Source organism: Anolis carolinensis, chromosome 2 (assembly GCF_035594765.1).
Source record: "Anolis carolinensis isolate JA03-04 chromosome 2, rAnoCar3.1.pri, whole genome shotgun sequence".
Taxonomy (NCBI): domain Eukaryota; kingdom Metazoa; phylum Chordata; class Lepidosauria; order Squamata; family Dactyloidae; genus Anolis; species Anolis carolinensis.
This window is the reverse complement of record NC_085842.1, coordinates 248908301-248928032: the sequence shown is the minus strand read 5'-3', so window position 1 is coordinate 248928032 and position 19732 is coordinate 248908301. Positions and strand designations below refer to the sequence as shown.

The window sequence follows — 19732 nt, the reverse complement described above, 5'->3', positions numbered from 1 at the left end:
ACAGTTTTTCCTCAAAGATTACTGATGGGGGAAAGAGAAAAGTGGGGAGGGAGGGGGATTCTTACACAAGACCCCCATAGAAATGCAGATGGCCCAGATGTTTATCCAGCTGTCAGCATACTTTTTAGCAATGTAACAGGAAAGGGAAAACTCTCTTTTCCATTCTCTCTTGGCTGAATACAGGTGGCAGCCAATGGGTGAATCCATTGTTCACCTGTGGCTGTTTCACGGTAACCACCCTGCACTCTGCCACCATTGTACAGGTAAAAGGAAAGCACTGAAGCATCTTGCATGTCTGCATTCTATAGGGACTTTATTTAAGCAGACTCCTTTCCCTTATCCCTATTCTCTTTCCTGTTAGGGTTCCTTGGGGGAAAAGGTAGAAGTGAGCAGCTTGGCAGTAAATGTTTTGGGTTTTAGAGCATTTCAGATTTCTGTATCAGGATAACCTGTACAGAAATAGATTGAGCAGAGCAAGTGTGAAGATGGAAACAATATTGAAATTCAATAGGATTTGGCCTATAAAGATTTACAGCTGGGTAAGATTGGTGAAAGAATTGGAGATTTGCGTCTTCAGTTCTTGCATCTCCAACAAAATCTTTAAAAAATATGCAATAAAAAAATTAAATTCATGAAGCAGTGATACCTTTATTGGGCTATAGAGGACAAGAAAACTGATGATGTTACAGTAACAGGCCTATATTTTGTTTCAGATGTTACATCTGTTTTTAAGTTAATATGGTTTCTGCTTGCATTGCTAGGCCTCTAGATTGATGATAGAAGTAACATTTGAGACAAAATATAGGCTTCTACGTTGACCTTAACACTGTCACTTTTCATATCCTATGATGTTTAATATCTTTGCCAGATGGAGAAGCCAGTGAAGCTTCGAAAACTTCAAGAATTCCTGATGACGGAAAGGGGGGGGGGGGGGAGAGAGAAGGAGTCTGCTTACACAAGGCCCTCATAAGAAGGCAGGTGCTCCAAATGTATCTCTGTTTTTTGTATTTTGTTGCATGGCCAACACAGCTACCCTTCAATATATTTCAAATTACAAAGGGCAACAAAAGGAGAAAGACAGAGAGACCTCTTATTAGAAGCAAGGGGCCAGCAACTCAACATTAATGAAATATTTGTTACATAGGACTTTAGCTGTGCTTAAGCTGTTAGAGCTTCAAGATGGTGCCGGCTACGGTAACTGGGGGATTGTGAGAGCTGTAGTACACAAAAATGATCCCATCCCAAGCTCTGAAACTGGGTCAGCTTTGCTAAGATGACAGAACACTCCACCTTTTCAATGGTCTAGTTCAAGGAAAGCAAGAACCCACCTTTTATTTTCCACATAGTTTTACACTTTCAGGGCCCTTCCACACAGTCATATAACCCAGAGAATATCAAGACAGAAAATCCCACAGTATTTGCTTTGAACTGGGTTATCCGAGTCCACTCCACGCTGCCATATATTCCAGTTCAAAGCAGATAATGTGGGATTTTATTCAGCTGTGTGGAAGGGACCTCAGAATAACCTATTAAACCCTCTAGTTATTGTGGCAGCAGAGGTCCTTTCTGAAAGCTAGCAATGGCTCTAACACGCAGAGAAAAGAAAATGTTCTATTGTAGCCTTTACCTTGTCTATCTCTGGACAAAAGGTGCTGGAGAGATGTCACTGCTTATTGTCTCCACTCCCTTGAGAGAAAATGGTTGTCACCTAACTAGGGTACGGTTTACTCTCCACCTTTCGCTATTGTCGAAGTGACATAGTTAGTGGCCTCCTCTCACAAGTCAAGACAGCAAAGTGAAAGCAGAAAGGAGATTGCATTGGTTGTTTTGACCAAATCCATCATGTTAGCTTGACCCCATCAAATGTTAAAGCATTGGAATACCATTGACAGGCAGCCAAGAATATCTTCTGGAAAATAAAGTTATCGCCTAACACAAGCTTGTGTTGTCTATGATTTGCCATCGATTTCATAGTCAAATACATATTAAGAATTATACTCCACTGGGTTTTTAAAAAATTCCTCCCATCCATTTTACCTGCTTCCACTTCCCTTCCACTTGTCCATCAACTAGGCAAAGAGCTTTCCACTTCAATTCCAATCACCTAAATGCAACGGTAGCCTACCTAGGAAGTCTATTTAGGATGAAGAATCATATGGCGTGGCTTGATTTTAATTATACAAAATCCTGCTCTCCACAGGAAGAGAAGCTTGATTCTGAAGGAGTCTCTCTCAGCATATTAGCTGTTAGTAGAATGGCTCTACATATTCCTGCACTATTGTTCGATGTATTTTAAAAGTCGAAAGTGCACTACATACCTAATTTTTCAAAAGCAACCCATGATTTTGGAAGCTCAATAGGAGAGACATTAAAAGGCAGTTTTCCTAAAGTGCAGGAATCCATCGTCAGAAAAAAAAGGAAAACAAAGAGTGTTTTCGCTTAGTAGCTGGGTTTAGATACTACCCACCTCCCACCCCGAAAGAGGCCGATACTAGGCAATCGAGCATACTTCAGAAGATTTATATTCTGTAAATTACATAGTTACATAGTGCTCTTGAGAAGCTACATAGCTCTTTCAATATGCTTTTAGCAACTACTGATTTTCATCAGATATATTTTTAAGTATAATGCTTATTTTCTTTCTCTCCCCCCCCCCCCCCCCCAATTTCAAAATGTTATTTCTGTTCTATAAAGGCCTTAATTTTGCTTCAATTCCCAATAGGGATGATTCATTTTCTTGATACACTCTTTAAAAACTACATTTCCAGTTTAATTTCATTGATTGATTTCTTTTTCCACAAACTGCTTTGAAAACACATGGACACCCACTGCTGTGAAAGAGAAGAGTTTGCTAGTTGAGTGTTGTTCCTGCAGCATACCTTGGGGAAATATATAAGTATCTGTAATTTCAAGCATATATAGTATGAGAGCTTCTAGTCCTGTGAAGTCCTCCTTGCATCTGCTTAGCGATTAACGAAACAGCATACACCTTAAATTTTGCTTCACATTCTGAGTATTACAACTCACTGTAACCAAAGTACCTGACTTGATGACTGGCAAGATAGTTGTTCTGGCCTCTGCACAAAGCATAATATTTTTTACAAGAAATGTAAAAAGAAATAGTAACATTTTTGACTGGATCCATAAGAAGCCAACTGACCGACAGACATGCTTCACTGCAGTCAACAGTAGCTTTATGGACATTCTGTAAATGTCAAGACTACGCCTTTTTTAATAATAAAAAAGACACTATAATACTGTTTCCTTGTAACCAGGACAGAAAATCATTTGGTAGAAGTAAAAACATTTATTGGTTTTGACATTAAAAAAAATCCACATTGTGAAGTAGAGATGCTGTACTCCAAATACCGGAAGAAATGTGAAGTCTCAAGGGCTATGTTCAGTAACTCTTGGTTCAAAAGCAGATGCAGCAGGTGCATTATTTAAGAGCTTGTCAAAGATGATCTCCTACAGCACATTTGTTCAAGCTTCATCTCTCCCAGTTAATGTGAAGGAGAGCACTGTGGAAAATGTGGGACTTATTTAATCCCCACTCTGCCCCCACAGCTACATTTCATGATGGCTTGGCTGGTGTCCCAAACCATATTACATAACTAGCAATAAATTATCAGTCCCCTGGAATCTAAGTGTACAAAACTTTCTACACCTAAGAAGCCACAATGTCCAAAGCATGACTCTCATCATATTTTTCATACAATAGTCAGTTGCTTAATATACCCGAATAGTCAACATTCAAGCCATGTCAACCAGAATCAGTTTCTCCCAGTTATCTGTGCTAGCAGAGTTCTTTTTTTTGGCTTGCATTGTATCTCAAAGCACATAAAATACAGTTGGCTCTCAACATTTGCAGATATGACATTTGTGGATTTGAATATTTGTGGATTTTATTTAAAAGGTTGCACATTTTATTAAAATGTTTAGGTTGTCTGGTGCAACTCTATGGTCAACTTCCATGACCTAAAGAGATAACATTTTAGTCAAACTGGGGGTATTTTGACTGTGTTTTTCCTGCATGGAAAAAGTCTTGGACTGGATGGCTCATGCAATCTCTTCCAACTGTATGATTCTATGAAATTTGTGAATCAAATCCACAAAAGCAGACCAAAGAATGTTGACCACAGACACACACTGGAGGGCCTAGCGATTGTTAGATATGTTTTCTCAGGTTAAAAAAGGTGCAGTTTTAAAATTCATTTTTCCACTTTTGCAGGGGCTCTGTGCCCCTAAACCTAGCAAATGTGGACTTGAATAGATGTTCCATGTGCCACAGAAGAGGCTATATTTGAGTAAATAAACAATCGCTATATCTGGCATTCAAATAGAAAGAAAAAAGTAAAGGGATATTCTTAAAGAAAGTGCATCCACAAAAACAGTGGAAAAAAGCTTTCAGACAAAGCAATTTGAAGGATGGCTTTATGTTCAAGGCTTTAGTTATTGTAATCCTGAAGTGTATTCTAGGTTGGCTTTTCACTATTTTAAGCTTGGGTTCAAGTGGCAAACTGCACAAACATCACAAAGATCATGTGCAACTGAATGTTTCACTTTAACAGGTCTGAGCATTTGCATATACTACCTTTCAACAATCCCCTTTTCTCCATGTGTGTTTCAGTCTAACTAGGGGTGGATATTAAGAGGCCTTCAAACTTACCTACTGCAATTTCTTCTTCTTTAAAAATAGGATAATTATGTTCCCTAAAGCATTCAAGAAGTACAAATCACCTTCAAAATAGAAAAGGGTGACCAAGATGATCAAAAGTCAAGAAAACAACCCTTATGAAGAATGACTGAGCAACGTGGGTATGTTTAACTCACAGAAGATTGAGATATGACACGTAGCTATCTTTAAATGTCCAAAGAGATGTCAGGTAGAAGATGGAGAAATCTTGTTTTCTGCTGCTCCAGAGAATACAACACAAACTAATTGATTCAAATTACAAGAAAAAAGATTCCACCTATACATTAGGAAGAATTCATTTGCTATAAAGACTGTATTTCAGTGGAAGGAGATGACAGCTTCTGCACATGAGCTCATAAGCCTTGAGGTACAATATGAAATCCTAATCACCCAAATACTCAAACATATCACTAGAACATGGTCTGTTTCATACATTTAAAACTACAAAATAAAGGTATGGAAAGTTAGTATGTAATACATATCCACATAATAAACCTTATACTGGTTTCACTGTGATGCTTTCTTAGAAAACTATAACAAACTTCCAGAAGTGTAATTTGGTAAGTCTTTAGAAATTTAGTTTCGATACTTCTACTTCCTCTCAGCAAAACTATAATTTTCAGTGTTTTTTTTTAAAGGAAAGAGGAATGTATTTCCAGAAAATGTGTTCAGGGGTAGCCATGTTGGCCATGTAGCAAATACAACAAAATATAAATTCACAAAACTAAAAAAAGGAAAGAAAGAAAAAAATTGCAAGCTTTCAAAGTTCCACTGGTGGCTTTATCAGGTAAAGATGTTAAAAATCATACAGAAGAAAAAAAGTGATGATGTTAGAGTCAGTTACATTTCTCTTAGATGTTACTTCTGAGCCAGCTGAGATTTTCAGGATATCCCTCCAAAGAATTCTGATAAAGCCTTCCAGGTCCTTCACCAAATTTTAGATCCCAGGATTCTGTAGCCTTAACTTTTGTTAAATGCATATACTATAGATTTGTGGTATATACAACTGGAAAAGGATATGTATTATGAGCCTTGAGTGCTGAAGCTGAATTTTTTCCTAGTGGGAGCAGTTAAGGTGGTAAAACTCTCACTCAATCCCACCAATGTTTCCGTTAATGTATTAGATGAGAAAACAGACATGTATATGGGGTCGGAAGTGTCTTTCAACACAAACAATGTTTGTCATGTCTTTTTCAAAAAAGCTTTTACTTCCATCAGCTGGTCTCATTTTGCAATACACAAGAGCAAAGACAAAATAATAATGATAATAGAAAACACTGCTTACAAGTTACTTATGTTTAATGCTTAAAAGTTTGAATGCACAAACAATAATCTACCATTATAGAAGTACTTGTGGTCAATACAATGCATTAGAACTATGTACAATGACACAGTTTAGTATCAAAATCTTTCTACACTGTAGAGTATTACGAAACTGTTAATGACATCAAACACTGAGCACTTAACACAATTCTTTTTTTCTTTTTCTTTTTTTTGCTACCACATTTGGAACTTCAATGAACAGTCCATTTCAACTTGCAGCATTAACCCATTTCTAGTAAGAAATTAAGTAATTTTCTACTTACACAATAAAGGTTTATCTACACAGTTCTTTTGATTTGATCCATAGCAGCAAAGGCACTGTACATCAGCAGATCCACAGACTTAAAGATTTTTTTAAAGCATTCAAAAAAATATGTCACAGGTCATAGTTTAACAGCAACAACAACAACATAAAAAGAGAACACAATGTTTCTGGCACAATGGCTCAGCCTCCGTCCATTTCAGGGACGTTCAACTAAGACTTGGATAGAACTGGCAGTAAATAAAGCAAGTCCTTCTCCCAAGTGAAAATCCATTCTGTTCCGCACTTCAGAATGAGTGCTCTTCTAAATCCTACCTCTGAGGTCCTCGCTTTTATGTAGTTTGCACACTTGTAGGAATCCATTCCCTTCTTAGTGCCATTTCCAATGAATGTATCAAATATTTTCCTGTAATCTTTGTAACTGCAAAATTGCCCAAAGACGCACATCTCCCTTTTCAAAGAAATGTGGCAAAAATGTCCGGGAGGGATGAAGGTGATTCTTTGAGACATTTTATTGTACTTCTCTGTGAAAGACACAAAACAGCAGCGATATTAAAAAAAAAACCTCAGCAAAGCACTGCACTTAAAACGTCTTAGAAAATGTAATCCTATACAGTGTTTACAAAACACTATAAAATTGCAGATTAATAGTCAGAGCAGTCTTTTGTCATATATTTGACAACTTCTGGTGTCAACCAAACTTGTCAGCAACAAATACAAAATGGTTGACCTTGTCTTAGCAGCGTTTATAAAGAATGAAATATTGCTTCCTAACAATAACTATTCATTATTTGCAAAATAAAAACACTTAATGAAGCATACATTTGAAATCAAATACATTTGATAATATTACACAGAATACGTAATTGATAACTAGATTTCCATTTCCTAAAATTTCCATCTAGCATGTCACTTCAGTTGTAAGATATTAACAAAAATCTAGGGGGTTGACTATCTAGATTAAAATAGCTGTCATTTATATAGGCTTAGGGCAGAACATTAAACTACAATTTTAGTGCTCTGGGAATGAGCTGTGGATTTGGCTCTTCCCTTTTGGTTCAGCGAAAAGAAGACTGGACATGTTCTTGTTTGTTTTCACTGGAACCTAGAACTATGATTAGAGTTAAATGTTGGTTAAAGACAGTCTTTTCTGATCTGAATACCTTCAGAAATTTTGGTCTGTGACTTCGATCATCTTTGCCCACTGACCCTGCTAACTAAAGCTGAAGGGAGTTATAGTTCAACACACAGGATAGAACAGATGTCAGGAAATGCTAAATCTTGTTATGTGTTGTGTGCGTACAAGGCTATAGACTGGGAAATGAAAGTTAGGCCTATTATTGATCAGCTTTAAATAGATAGGTTTTTCAAATATTGTGACTATCCATAGTTGTCTTGCAAGCCCAAAGTTTGGACAAGGATCCTGAAAAGTGAAGTAGGTCATGTCCTACTCATTTGTTTTTGTGTGACTTCAAATTGTTCCTGAATAATGGAAATCCTAAGGAGAACCATCCTGGCAAGGTGTGTTCAGACAAGATTTGTTTGCCGTTGGTGCCTTCCTCTGAGACCGAGAGTGTGTGACATGCCCAAAGGTTTTCTATTGCCAAGCAGGAATTTCAACTCTGGACTTTTAAGTTCTCATCCAACACTCAAACCATGACACCATGCTGGCTTCTGTCCTGCTCATGTACCATGATTATCCTTAATTCCCAAGGTGTTCATTTGAACAAACTGTTAGAATAGCTTTGTTGAATTTGTTAAGCCATTTGAAACTAGAATTTGTACAGGAGTTAATAGTTAATAATAAAATGCAATTGTCCTTTTCATCCAAAACTCCCAACCTAGCATCAAAAATACAATAAAAGATCAAGAATTCAACCTACCTTCCAATTCAAGGCAGAAGCAAACTACTTTATTTAGTCAGTTTCTTGTTAAAAAGATTTCTTTAAACAAAATAAATACATTACACTATGATACATAATTAAAAGAGTCAGTTCCCTGTTAAGTATGCTTATTCCATCTTAATTCCAAGAAGATAGCTGGAGATTTGGTTTGACAAGTTCTTAAAGAATGCTTGCTATTAAATAGCAAATTTAGCGGGGCAAATCCATAATTGCGATGAACGTTTTCAGTCCTCAGTTTGGGGAGGAAAAAAAGTAATATACAGCAAAGTGCTACAAGGAGGAGTACAGTTTTCATTCAGAATTGTCTCTAATAAATAACTTCATAGACTGTAGCCTTCTTGTCCCCAGAGCCAGTGACAATGTATTTGTCATCCACAGAGATATCACAGCTTAGCACAGAGGATGACTCTTTGGACTAAAAGAAACAAAAAGAAAGAGAGAGGGTTAGCAATTCTTTGCACAGACCAAAACTCTTTCAGCAATACTGAATTACAAGATGTTTTAGCTATACATTTTTGCTTCTTAATTAATCTGATATATCATATAATGTCAACCAATCTTGCAGACTTGAGATCCTGACCATATAGCTAACACAGATCCTTTACTAAATTGAGATCAGTTAAACAAACACCTTGTCAGAGAGACAATTTTTTTCCTTTTATTTGTGATTTGTGATTGGGGCCGGGCTGTGGCGCAGCTGTTGAGCAGCTGCCTTAAATCACTCTGACCATGAGGTCATGAGTTCGAGGCCAGCCCGTGGCGGGGTGAGCACCCGTCAATTAAAAATAAAAAATAGCCCCTGCTCGTTGCTGACCTAGCAACGCGAAAGATAGTTGCATCTATCAAATCGGAGATAAGGTACCACTTATAAAGTGGGGAGGCAAGATTAACGAATTTACGACCTGGAATGAGGAAGTGCTGTCAGTGTGGATGATGAAGCAGCTGCCCCCCCCCCCCCCCCCCGTGGCCAGAATCGAACATCCCCTCAGAAGAAGGTTAACTTGCCTCTGCGTGTGTGTCTCTCAGTCTCTGTTTGATGTGTTTATGGACATTGAATGTTTGCCCTATGTGTGTTATAATGTGATCCGCCCTGAGTCCCCTTCGGGGTGAGAAGGGCGGAATATAAATACTGTAAATAATTAATTAATTAATTAATTCCTTTGTTTATTTGCACTCTAGCCTCCAGCTAAAAACAGATCCTAGTTTACATTAGTATGATACTCCCTGTCCTATCATACAAAACAGAAGAAGTTATCTACTAAGTGCTCATCGCATGATAACTAACTTGAAAAGTAGTCTTCACTTAGGCAATTTATTTGCTTAATTCCAGCTCGAAATCTACTCTCAAAGGCAGGGGTCCCCAAACTTTTTTAACAGGGGGCCAGTTCACGGTCCCTCAGACCATTGGAGGGCCAAATTATAGTTTTTTTAAAAAACTATGAACAAATTCCTATGCACACTGCACATATCTTATTTTGAAGTAAAAAACAAAACAAAAAGGGAACAAATACAGATTCAATGTTAATCATCATCATCATCATCATCATAAAAATAATAGAGGGTTGGAAGAGACCCCTTGGGATATCTACTCCAACCCCCTTCTGCTTTTGTGCACCACACCATAATCAAAGCACCGCTGACAGATAGCCACCCAATGACAACAACAACAACAACAACAACAACAACACCATAATAAACATGGTTGGAAGAGACCCCTTGGGCCATATAGTCCAACCCCTTTCTCCCTTTGTGAACCAAAACATAAAGCACCCCTGACCAACAATGGCAATAATAATAATAATAATAATAATAATAATAATAATAATAATAATACTGTAATGTTCGGGGTTGGAAGAGTGCTAGCCTTCAAGAAAAATGAATCCATGACAGGGTTGCAAAGGAGGGAGTCTACGTGGCAAGATAAAACGGGAGGTCTCTACCTTTTGCCACAGGCATGCCTCCATTGTTGTTTTGACTCCTCCATCCCAGGTGGGGGAGGAGGCGGAAAAGGAGCATGCAAGGCGAGCAAGGAGGCAGGAAAAGCGTGCACCTTTCCCTCCTCCCTCGCCCCGTGCAGGCCTTCGTCAGAGGCGGCGGCGGGAAAGATGCCTGCAGGGCGAGGGAGGAAAGGCGCATGCCTTTTTCTCGCCCCGTGCATCCCTTCCTCGGCGGCAGCGGGAAAGGTGTGTGTGGGACGAGGAAAAGGCATGAGCCTTTCTCTCTTCTCTCACCCCACGCGCACCTTTCACGCTGCTTTCCTCGGCGGCGGCGGCGGCAGCGGGAAAGCTGCCCGCGAGGTGAGGGAGGAAGGGCACATGCCTTTCCCTCGCCCAGTGCGGCTCTTTCTCAGTGGAGGCAGCGGGAAAGGTGCATGCAGGGCGAAGAAAAGGCGTGCACCTTTCTTTCCTCCCTCACCCCGCGCGCACCTTTCCCGTTGCCTCCCTCGGCGGCAGCAGCAGGAAAGCTGCCCGCGGGGCGAGGGCTGAAAGGTGCATGCTTTTTCCTCGCCTCGTGCGGCCCTTCCTTAGTGGTGGCAGCAGGAAAGCTGCCCATGGTGTGAGGGAGGAAAGCCGCACACCTTTTCCTCGCCTCATGAGGCCCTTCCTCGGCGGCAGCGGCCGGAAAAGTGCCCATGAGGAGAGGTTGACAAGAAACTTCTCCTCCTTCTCCACACCACACTTTCTTGGTAGAGGAGGGAGCCACCACCCCGGGGGCCGGATAAATGGCTCCGATGGGCCGCATGTGGCCCGCGGGCCTTAGTTTGGGGACCCCTGCTCAAAGGTCAAACATCAGACAAAAATAGTGACAACACTCAGAGCTTGCTATCTCTAGTTTGCTGCCTGTTTTTGGAAGGCTATAGGAAGGATTTGTTCACATGAAAAATGCACAGGATATTGCGAGTAAAGTTCCTGATTGAATGTTGAAGAGAATGGCCAAACTCTGCAGCAGCCAAATAACAACTATGAAGGAGGACCTCTCACAGGAGAAAGTAGGAAAATATATCTAACCAAAGAGAGGTTGCTGAATATTGGAACAAGCTTTGGAAGACACAGAACTTCTGAAACAAAATTAAAGAAGACAACCTTCAAATATTTCATATAGAGTGGTACTAGCCTACTGGTAGCCCATTCATTCTTTCAGCTTCTTTTGACTACAGTACTTCAGAATTTGATGGATTACCAAAATTAGTCTTTTTCACTGCTGCCTCCCCCTGTTCTTCTTGTCATTGTAGATATAATACAAATAATGACAAAAATAATAAGTGGAAGAGGGAGGAGAACAAGGATGTAATAGAATTAGTCATCATAGTAGTAGAAGTATGTATTGTAATCGCCAAACAGAGTTTCTCTATTCCGAATTTAGATTTACTTGAACTACAGGGATGACATAAGAGTAAAGCACAATAACATTATTGCACTTGATTAGTGATTTTACTGTAATGCAATTCTTTATTAATATTCTTAAAGGAAGCAATGAGTAATTTTAGCAATTCCCTCTGAAGGAATTTTTTGAAACCTGTGATGACTTTTCAAAATTTAAGACTTATTCTTTACTAAATTCTGCATTTTTCTGTGAAGAAAATTGGATTTTCTATGCAAAAATATTAAAAATAAATTGAAATATTAATGATAAAAATTAGACTTGGGCATGGATTCATTTTAGCCGTTTGCCTTCAGCTTCTTCAGCCTGGCTGGATGGCTGTAATGACAAGGACACCGCTGCAATTTTTTTTCCCACCCAAAACGGCCCACGTGGCTGCTGGGTATGGCTACTTCCCTTTTATTCAGGAGCATGCGGCACACAAAGAGGCTGCCACATGCTCATGTGGGGTTTTCCTGTGAACCCTGCCTGTTGGGCCAATCATAGTACAAGAATGCCATGATGTGTCTTACACAAGCTGCTTCTATTTCATGGGGTGAGTGCCTCCACTGCTCAGTTGTGCCCTGGCTCTGAGAGGTGCTGCTTCAGTCCGATTGACTTGCCTATTTTGCCCTGCTATTTTGCTCTGCCTTTAACTTTTTGCTTGGCTTCTAGCATTGAATCTTTTTGATTTTCCTTTTTTCTTGATTTTTTTTATTTAGTGGGATTGGGAATTGGAAAGTGTGGGTGGGTGGGAGGGTGCGCGCATTTGGGGACTTGGGAGGGTGGGTGTGCTTTTCTTTAAAAATATTAGGGTGGCTCTATTGGGCTTTGGTGGAAGCTTTCCCAAGCCAACAGAACCCATAGTCTCTCTCTAACTCCAACTTCTATCAGGACATAAAAGATTATTGTTGTTAATACTATTCAAAAGAACTGTACCAGCAAAAAACACCACCAACCCAAGTTCTACCAGCCTTCCTCAACCAATCTTATCTTTTGCAATCTCTCTGCCTTCTTAATTTCAATTAATCATCATCATCATCATCATCATCATTTGGCTGTTGTGGAAGTGCATCTTTGACATTTGGCAGGAAGGAATGGTGTCCTGCTGTTGCTCCTGGAGAAGTTACAGGGTGGGGCCAGCGAGTTATATCTTTATGGGAATTTTTAAAGGAGATATTATTTCAGTAAATAAAAAAATTACTAAAAATCAAAGGATGACCCAAATGTTATGAAACTTAGTGGACCAGCAGGGATAGATGTGTCCTCCAAGTGTGCCCATTTTCATCCCAATAGCTCTGAAAATGACTGGAAGGGGAGCCAATGAACCCTCCCCCATTGCCACCAATGGGACGGATCTATCCAAATTTTTCAGTTGCGGACCAAAAATGGGTAGCAGAAACGGATCAAGGTTCAGCTGATATGCACAAGCCTAACAAAAATATGATGTCAAACATGTTGGTTTATGTACAAAACAACCATACGCAAATTGTGCACAGAATAAGCCCAATGTCCTGCATAGGAAACAGCATTGTCTTCTTCCTGTGAAGAAACATTACTGTGGGAGCAGAAAGATGTCTCCTACATAGAAAATGCTGTATTTTTCCTGCAAAAGATTTTTTTTGCACAAAGCAAGCCCTGAACTGCAAAGATTTTTATCAGTACAAGATTCTTCTCAGGATTTCTTGACAAATGAAAAACATATTTTTCAGTTAATTTTGAATATTTTTAACACTGTGCTAGGATTTAAATTTCATTTTAAAGTTGGAGACTTCAGAAGCCAGTGAAGAAATTACAATATTTGATTATAGGTGTTCAGGGGATACATACTATAATACTATTTAGAATAGATTAAGCCAAATAGTACGACCACCTGTCTTTGTGGCATTAAATTGATACTATATAAGCAAACTGCAGGTCATCTCAAACTCCCCACAAACCTTCCATCAAATCAGGTTATTGATCTGCTCCCTCCTTTTCTCACAACTCTGACAAGCATACTTTTAAAAACCTCAGTTTAATTCCATGCTGACTAAAGACAAAGCTATGAAATATACATGCTTCACAATTGTGGGAAAATGTCAGATAATTGAGTGTAGTCTCCAATAACAAAATTGCTTTCCCCACTGTCTCTTGGAATCAGCTTTTAAAGAAAATTGATTTTAGCTAAGCCTACAAAATACTTCTTACGGGGTCATGCATGTGTGGCACTAAAAAGACTTAACTAGCTTTAAAAAATGTGAGGCCCTCCTGGAAAATAAAGAGAACACCTGGATGGATGACATGATGACAAAGGCTTTGTGGAAGATAAAAACTGAAGTGTGCACTTGGAAAGCAAGGTACATTGGGTTCCTTCCTGCAAAAGGCTGAAAGTAATTGGTCTAAGAAATGTATGTTTCTAGCTGAATAGTTACATGTGTGTGTGTGGGGGGGGGGGGAGGGTTGTGTGTGTCAGGAGCAACTTGAGAAACTGCAAGTCGCTTCTAGTATGAGAGAATTGGTCATCTGCAAGGATGTTTCCCAGGGGACTCCTGGATGTTTTGATGTTTTACCATCCTGTGGGAGGCTTCTCTCATGTCCCTGCATGAGGAGCTGGAGCTGACAGAGGGAGCTCACCTGATCTCGCCAGATTTGAACCGCTGACCTGTTGGTCGGTCAGCAGTTTTGCTGGCACAAGGGTTTAACCCACTGCACTTCCGGAAGTTCCTTTAGTTACATGTGGTAGAAATCATGGACTGACTACAGCTCCCATCCCCTTCTACAAGGTATCAATTATAATTGTGCTATTGTGTAGTGTGGATGACCCCTGCAAATGGCCAATATCTGCTACTCTGTACAGACACCTACCCTGGCAGCATATAGAAAAGTTACTTTTTTAAGACTACAGCTCTTAGATTTGTCTACCGATCATGGCTACCAGCCTTACAGGGGTCTAGGAAAGGGGTAAGTTTTATGATTGCCATTAAAGGACTAGTTGAAATGGTAAGACTGTACACATGCAACTATGTTGACCTGGCATTAAAAGCCTTGCAGGCTAGATTTTGCCTGAGGACCTTGCATTTGATATATATGGTCTAGGGGTTCTAATATTTTTGTTTAGCTCTGGCATACACTTCCTTTTTTCACTGTAACTGCTTTATGCTTATCATATTAAATTATGAAAATGATTTTAGATATGAGCAGAGGAAGAGGGGTTAGATTACCCCCCCCCCCCCACACACACACACACACACACACTCCACACACACAGTTCAGTGCATTTACCTGAAATATACTGGCTCCATATGGTGTTCTCCATGCATTCAGAAGATTATCTTTTCCAGTGCTTACAAACCATTTGCCTGAAAACAGAGTTATTATAAATATTTTAGCCAGAAGCAGCTAAAATAGCTTGATTTTCACAACAGCAAAACATATATCCTTCTTCTTCTCTCCCCATCGCATCTTTCCAAAACAACAATCTGCATCAGGATACGTCATCAAAATATGACTTACAAAAATTTAGCTATACGTGTAAAAATAAACAGTATTCTGCATCTTCTTTCTTTCCCATATTTATTGAAAATACGTTTGTACACTGAAGACAATGCATACACTGAATTACTCACCACAGTGAGCAAATTTCAGGGATAACACACAACTCTCATGGAGATGCAGCTGGTATTTGTCTGGTTTTGTGACATGCAAGACTTCAACATTGCTGTTCTCCATGCCTACTGCCAACCATTCTCCAGTAGGGCAATATCCCAATGAGAAGATCTGGAAATTAACACCAGATGATGGTTAATGGAAGACATGACTTTTGAAAAAAAGCACCTTATATTTTGACATCTTTACTAATGTTTGCAAGATATGAAAAATACTTTGGTATGCTGCAGAATTTTTAAAGTCATTTCTTAGACAGAGCAGGTCATATCAATAATTATCTCTAATTTGATATATGTCATCTTTCCATCAAAAATCAGATTCAAGGTGGCATGAGGATGTTTCCTTGGAGGAGCTAAAATATTTAGATAAACAATATCTCGGAATAGGCTTCAGAGAAAGGACAACTGATTGTTTGTAGGAGTCCTTCAGATCAGCAATTGTACTGTGTTAATTAAGATTCTTCTGCTTCATAGGTGAAGGGTAAGACTTAGGTCAATCCAATGTGTATGTTTCTAGGAAAATCCTCCCCAACTAAGCCATCCAATTAAAGGATGCAGAAGGCAAGGTAAACAACTCTTTTGGGGCTGCTCTTCAAAAAAGCTTTTAAATCCTTGTTTTTTTTATTTCAGTAAAAACAGATCAGGTTTCTTCAACTTGTCAAGGACTTTGTAGCAGTGTACCTGTGATGTGAAGTCATGCTGCTGTAGCTGCCTCCCTTCCCTCAAGTCCCAAGATCTCACTGTATTGTCCAAGCCTCCTGTCCAGAGCTTGGTACCATCGTTCGAAATGTCAATGCAGCTGGCTCCATCTGTGTGGCCCTGGAATTGCCTGGAAATGTCAAGTTGGCATTAAAACAAAACCTGAGGCACAAAAACCATCACTTTGGAAAGAAAACTGTTGTAAGAAAAGAAATTTAAAAGGATTCAGTCCTATTTTTTTAAAAGTGCATAATGTGCTACTGAGTCAAATCATAAAGAAAAAGCAAAGGGGTTCATTTAAAAGGACCATTTTAACGTCCAAACCTCTATACAGGTGTATGAATGACAATAAACTCTTATCAACATATATATGACAAAACGACAAAAGATCATCATAGGAAAATGCACTGACATGCTAACATTTCAGAAAGAACTCTTTTATTCCATCAAATTAACCGGCTGACAACTTAAATGATCTTACTTTAAAGAAAAAAGTCTAAAACTTATATTTTAAAAAAGTTATGTGTAATTAAAAACTAACACTTTCAGCTATTTGAATAATGTGGCTTCAATGAAATAAAGCATGATATTTTATTCTGATTTCCCCTCCAATGTTACCAACACATTTGAACAATTGATAAATGTCCTAACATCATGATGTACTTTCTCTCCTAAGGAATTTAAGAGATTTTCCACATCCAGTATTCCTCAACCTGGTGTCTTCCAGATGTTTTCAAGTACAAATCCCATCATCTTAGTCAACTGATTGCTGTGTCACTTTGGGATTTTAATTGTAACATGCTAACATATTCAGAGGGTCCCAGAGACTGAGGAAGATGGATAATCTTTTAAGAAAACACCTAGCTTCTTAGAGCGGCTTTCATGCAGAACATCCTGAGTGGAGTCATTAGGGGATGGCATCCCACATATTCATGTACAGTTATTCTTCAATTCTGTTCAGCCTGTTAATTTGTCTTATTTTTTCTCCTTAGAACAGATAACTTCAACCAATATCTCTCCAGGAATTCTCAGCTTGGGCTGTTCAAAGCCAAATCTGTATTGAATTAGATTTATTGCTTGCCCTGCCCTCAGATTTCAGGCAGAAATTAAATTTAGACATTTAAAAGCATGGCTTCTCCTCCTGGAATATCAAAGGATTCATAATGAGACAAAAAGAAATAACAAAGAAAAAAATAGTAATAATAATGTCAACAAACACAACAGTAAAAAGCATGCAAACACAAAATGGCTGGCTCTTTTTGGCAGAACTCTTTGGCAGTTATCCAAAATCTAGCATACATGCAATTTATATTATCTCCTGCCAATTCGGTCTATTTAGTCAATATACACTCATTTACACATTTACTTCCCTATACATTCTACAGAAAACTTATGTACTAACTGGATCCTTGAGACATACTGCAAATTGATATCTGATGGTACTTCTGCCTTGCTGTGGCTATCATTCTGACCGGACACCCTCTATGGACTTCTTTCTATTTTTATCCACCAAACAATCTAGCTGAGAGATACAGATTTTATTTCCCCCACACATCATAAATCTATTCCTTCTTCACCATGCTACAAACTCAGACATACACTTGGGATCAGCTAGGGACTGAGCGAGTTTGTATTGCTCAAGGCATGTAACAGAACCTTGGACTCTTCCCTGCCAAAAGAATGTGGCATATTTTCCAAGAGGAATGTGCCAATAACTAAAGGAATGTGAATTAAAAAACAAATACTAGGCTTTCTAGGCTGACAACTATTTTATACAAATCCCCAGTGACAAATGCTTGGACAAATGCCAGGTACTGCTATAGCAAAGGTCTCACTGCTAGGCATTCCAGCTTGGTTGACCTACCTGACAAGTGTTTGATTGTGCAGGTCCCACACCGCTATGTTCCCATCACTGCAGCAAGAGAAGCAGACCTTGGAATCCGGGCTGATCGCTAGGGCATAGCAGGCAGGGGCGGATGATGTCAGTTCGGCTTTGATACGTGGAGTCGGTGCTGCCAGGTCCCAAATAGATAGCGTGCTGGCTTCCCCACCAACGATCAGGGTGCGGCCATCTGGGAGCAATCTGCAGGAACGGATGTAGTTATCTCTGTTCTGTGGAGACAGAAGCCATCAAGAGATTACTCATGAGGAAAGGAAAACAGCATTAACACAAGAGCAGAAATCCATAAAAGTATTGTATTCCCTCTTGGTTTTAATGAGCCATTTATACTTATGACAATGATAAAGTGGATTAATGCCAGAAAATTACACGACATTAGGGAAGTGCTTAAACTTGATCTACAAAATTCAGCAGTGAGAGATATTTAATCTTAATTAGCATCAGTACGCACAGACTCATGCCCAGCCCCAAACAGTTCAAAGCTCGCGAACCACTGAGTGCTTACGTGGATGGCTAAACTTTTATAAGAATGTGTTTTCTTTCTATTATTTTAACCCCCGAAATTCTTGGTAAGCAATGCCAACAAGTTAGAAGGATTGAACACTCAAAAGAATGAGGGAGACCTGGCGGGTATCCTCAGTTTTTGTTGGTTTCTCTACCTACTGCTGGAGTGCTGATGCTTCTTTGTAGCAGCATGCAACAGGCCACAACATGGGAGATATGTCAAAGAAAGAGTGGATTAAAATGAAAACTACTGGTTAGCATGGAGAAATAATGGCTATGTTCCTAAATAATACCTGCAAATAATTTTTTAATGTTTTACATTAGGAAAGGAATGAAATGACACATAGAGGATGGGATTCCAGGTAGGAGTAATTTGGATGTAAATGAATAAGAAGGCTGTCATTTAATATTGATGCTAGCTTCTTAGGGAGCATCCTAATACTTTTTGGTAGGATAAGAGGAAATCATTAAACACTGGTGAGGCTAGTCAACTAGAAGCCATCATGGCTCTGCCCTGGTAACCACCATTCCATGAGATAATGTCATTCTACCTCATTCTGACATTTCTGATAAGAATATCCTGCATGTCCATGAATGCAAATGTTATGTGTAACTGACAAAAAAAAAACATTTAGACACATAGAATTATGGACTTTGTTTCCAAAAGAACACAATCTATATTCAATTTTTTGTGTGTGTCAGGAGCGACTGGAGAAATTGCAAGTCACTTCTGGTGTGAGAGAATTGGCTGTCTGCAAGGATGTTGCCCAGGGGACGCCCAAAGGTTTTTGATGTTTTTACCATCCTTGTGGGAGGCTTCTCTCATATCCCCACATGGAACTGGAGCTGATAGAGGGAGCTAATCTGTGCTCTCCCTGGGTTGGATTCAAACTGGCAGCCTTCAGGTCACCAACCCAGCTGTCATCAGTCCTGCCGGCACAAGGATTTAACCCACTGCATCACTGGGGGCTCCTACTCAACCCATTATGGAAATTGCTAGATCTCCTTAAAGTTTTTGATCAAATATGGAAATAGTTTTTATTGCTACAAAACAATCACACAATAAGTATGTTCTGCTATAGGTGTGATACTGTCTGGTCATATCGTTAAAAGCAATTTGTTACTCTTACTCACCAGACAGTCCAGCTGGGAGACCGGGCTCTTGTTCCCTGGATGACTGATATCCCAGACCTTGACGCATCCCTTCCCACCAGTGTAGACATGCCTCGTTGGATTGCTAATAGTAACTGCACACACCACTTCCCCGTGGTTCAGGGTGTTAATCTGTCGAGCGTGACGGGGGATTCCTGGTCCAATGAGGGCATCAGGAGGGAAAGGTACAGGCTGCATTTGACCATCAGCACTTACATGAAATGAGTATGCTCTGAGGACAGAAGAGAGGAACAAAAACATGTTTTTGTGAGGTACATAATGTAT

General features: G+C 39.4%; 1 protein-coding gene across 4 annotated transcripts in view; it reads right to left on the bottom strand.

Moving 5' to 3' along the window:
• Positions 1-5883: 5883 nt before the first annotated feature.
• LOC100565159 (TLE family member 4, transcriptional corepressor) overlaps positions 5884-19732 on the bottom strand; it is a 176707-nt gene continuing 162858 nt past the window's right edge. For all 4 annotated transcript variants that reach the window (XM_008103270.3, XM_003216472.4, XM_008103271.3 and 1 more), the window contains 7 exons: positions 19430-19679; positions 17756-18003; positions 15874-16021; positions 15154-15304; positions 14810-14886; positions 8165-8600; positions 5884-6805 (listed from right to left, as the gene is read on the bottom strand). In XM_008103270.3, coding sequence (XP_008101477.1) covers positions 8493-8600; positions 14810-14886; positions 15154-15304; positions 15874-16021; positions 17756-18003; positions 19430-19679 — 982 coding nt within the window. In that variant the 3' untranslated portion in view covers positions 5884-6805; positions 8165-8492. The remainder of the gene's footprint in view (positions 6806-8164; positions 8601-14809; positions 14887-15153; positions 15305-15873; positions 16022-17755; positions 18004-19429; positions 19680-19732) is intronic.